The sequence below is a fragment of the Penaeus monodon genome, chromosome 14 (assembly GCF_015228065.2).
Source record: "Penaeus monodon isolate SGIC_2016 chromosome 14, NSTDA_Pmon_1, whole genome shotgun sequence".
Classification (NCBI taxonomy): domain Eukaryota; kingdom Metazoa; phylum Arthropoda; class Malacostraca; order Decapoda; family Penaeidae; genus Penaeus; species Penaeus monodon.
In genome coordinates this window covers 13,400,477-13,402,976 of record NC_051399.1, presented here as the reverse complement: position 1 = coordinate 13,402,976, position 2,500 = coordinate 13,400,477, and the positions used below count along the sequence as shown (strand labels likewise).

General features: G+C 35.9%; 2 protein-coding genes across 2 annotated transcripts in view; one reads left to right on the top strand and one right to left on the bottom strand.

The window, feature by feature from the left end:
• Positions 1-2,500, top strand: part of LOC119580900 (33 kDa inner dynein arm light chain, axonemal-like) — an 89,473-nt gene that overhangs the window by 82,254 nt on the left and 4,719 nt on the right. The gene's annotated exons all lie outside the window — the stretch shown is intronic.
• LOC119580899 (ER membrane protein complex subunit 2-like) overlaps positions 1-2,500 on the bottom strand; it is a 12,017-nt gene that overhangs the window by 8,807 nt on the left and 710 nt on the right. Inside the window, exons 2-3 of the mRNA XM_037929131.1 lie at positions 1,118-1,231; positions 277-427 (exon numbers count right to left, since the gene is read on the bottom strand). Coding sequence (XP_037785059.1) covers positions 277-427; positions 1,118-1,231 — 265 coding nt within the window. The remainder of the gene's footprint in view (positions 1-276; positions 428-1,117; positions 1,232-2,500) is intronic.

Here is a 2,500-nt window from a genome sequence, read left to right as displayed (position 1 = left end):
ACTTAGTACCAAGTCCCAAAAATTATGATGAAAGAAACTGGTATAAAAAACTCTTTTTATACTAGAAAAGAGTATTGCATATTAGAAATTAAAATGTGCCTCATCATAACATAACATTTAGTTACATACATTTTCATCTTGAGCATTAATTCATGCAAGCATGCAAATATCTCCTCATAACTCTAAGCTTTGGTACTGAAAGTCAAGTATCACACGTCAGGCTTCTTTACCTACTTCAGCACTAGAGCAAAAAGGCTGAGTGCACAAGTTCCTTACCTTTCAAGGGCTTCTAATCGCATGGCTTTTAGTTTCCGCACCCTCAAGGATCCAGGGAACTGCTCATTAATTGAGATAAGGCAGGGCTCGGCAACATCCAAGCGGAAGCAATCCAAACCAGCAATGACTACTTGTTCTTCCACCATCCATCCTACAGTCAATGAGACAATATACAATGCACTATACAAAAACGGTTTATTTGCAGGTAAATTATGTGCAATCTTTCTCATTAACTCAAAAACTTGTTCACTCACTCTTACTCTGACTCTTATTCACTTACATCTTCACTCTCACTCTTAGTCTCACGTTTATTCAAACTTTCACTTTCTCTCTTGATTTCACCTTCATTCTCACTTGAACCTCACTCTTAATCTAACCCTCACTCTAATCCTCATTCTCACTCTCATTAATGCTCTCACCCTCACCCTTACCCTTAACATCAGACTCAATGACTCTCTCTCTCTCTCTCTCTCTCTCTCTCTCTCTCTCTCTCTCTCTCTCTCTCTCTCTCTCTCTCTCTCTCTCTCTCTCTCTCTCTCTCTCAGGCCCATATAAATTTACAGTATATACATACCACCAGAATGTACACTTCAACATTTGCAAGTTAGTATATGTGTGTACAAAAGGAACACTGTCAGTATTAAAAGAAGTACCAAATTTCTGTATGTGTTTGTGAGTGAATAAAAATTAGAAATAAGATTAAAGGGAAGACCTAAGTTTAAATATACATAAATTTAAAAGCATATGGTTATTGGTAAAAGAGTAATTGTGAATATGCATATTAAGGTCAATGGTGATGTAAAAAATCTTACAGGTTTTTTTTAAAGGCAGTGATACTCACGTTCATCTCCAAGCTTGTGTTTATAATGCTTGAGGCAGTAAGTCCACATGTCTATCACCTCTTCACTGTGACGTGTGTTATCTTCTCGCCATAACCGAAGCTGGTCTCTCACATCTGAATTAATGGTAACATACTATAATTTGAAACTTCAAATTCTCTTATAGGTAGCCTATGTCTTATCATTAAAAAAGTCTGTCGATTTAAATAAATATGAAAATAGTATAAATATCCTCATCCCTTTGGTAAATTTCAAAGGCATTCATAATGTGGATGATCCTTGGTCCTCATTCATTTTCCCAACATTCTGAACTCTGGCTGATGTTCACGATACTTTATGCAGAAGTTGATGCTGAACTTCATCAACTGGTACATTCTGGTACATGGAAATGTGAACACAATTTCATTATGAAAATAATTATCTGATTTATTCTGGACCTTCCTTATCTTGTATTCCTAGAGTTTAAAAGTTTCATAAACTATCAATTTTTCACATTCATGGCTTAACTCCTTGAACAAATTGGCATGAAACCATTTATTGGCTACCTTGTACCAAGTGCTGGATGACACCGCAAAATTTCACAACATGCCATTGCTTGTCGAAGGGAACTCTTCTCTTTATTATGGCAGTAACATTATTTGTTATGTGTCCCTATTAGATAGGGGTATCTAGAGAAGAGGGAAACATTTTTTTTTTTTTTTTTTCAAACTTTCTGTAATAATTTCTAGGTACAAGCAATTAGGTGTTCAATGAGTCTGGAGCAAATGGGGAACTTGCCAATGATCACCAATAACACTGCATTATTTCCCACTAGGCAATTTGTAATACTGGGTTAAGAGCTTCCTCGTGGCCTTTATTTTTCACGCTCTGAAAGGCCAACAAACCTCTGCAACATATTTATCAAGACACCATTTAGACTGGTTCCTTATCTGCTGAGAAACTGCCAGACAGAAATACAAACTCTGTCTAACCAGAATGGATATGGTGGCAGTCTGGTTGTAAATGGTTAATCATAACACAAAGAGAGTACAGCTTTACTGGACTTCACTACAAGACTTTGACATGCATTTGTGGCCTTACTTTATTTAAGCACAGTAATTTTTATGCCCATCAAAGTTATTTTGTGTCAATTTCTTTACGGTCATTAACTTATTTTCCCTCTATGCTTGTATGGCCTTCTTCTAAACAAATTAACAAATCAACACTAAGTTGACTACATGATATCCTATAGTTTGCTTTATTTGCATGAATACTAAAACATCCCTAAGGATCTTGTTTTATTTCCGTCAATAATTGGACTTGTAGTCTAAGATCTTTGTTATGCACAAGGAACTACTGGTGCCCTCCTTAGACTGTTCTTATCTTTTCTTACTTTTGTTCCTTTT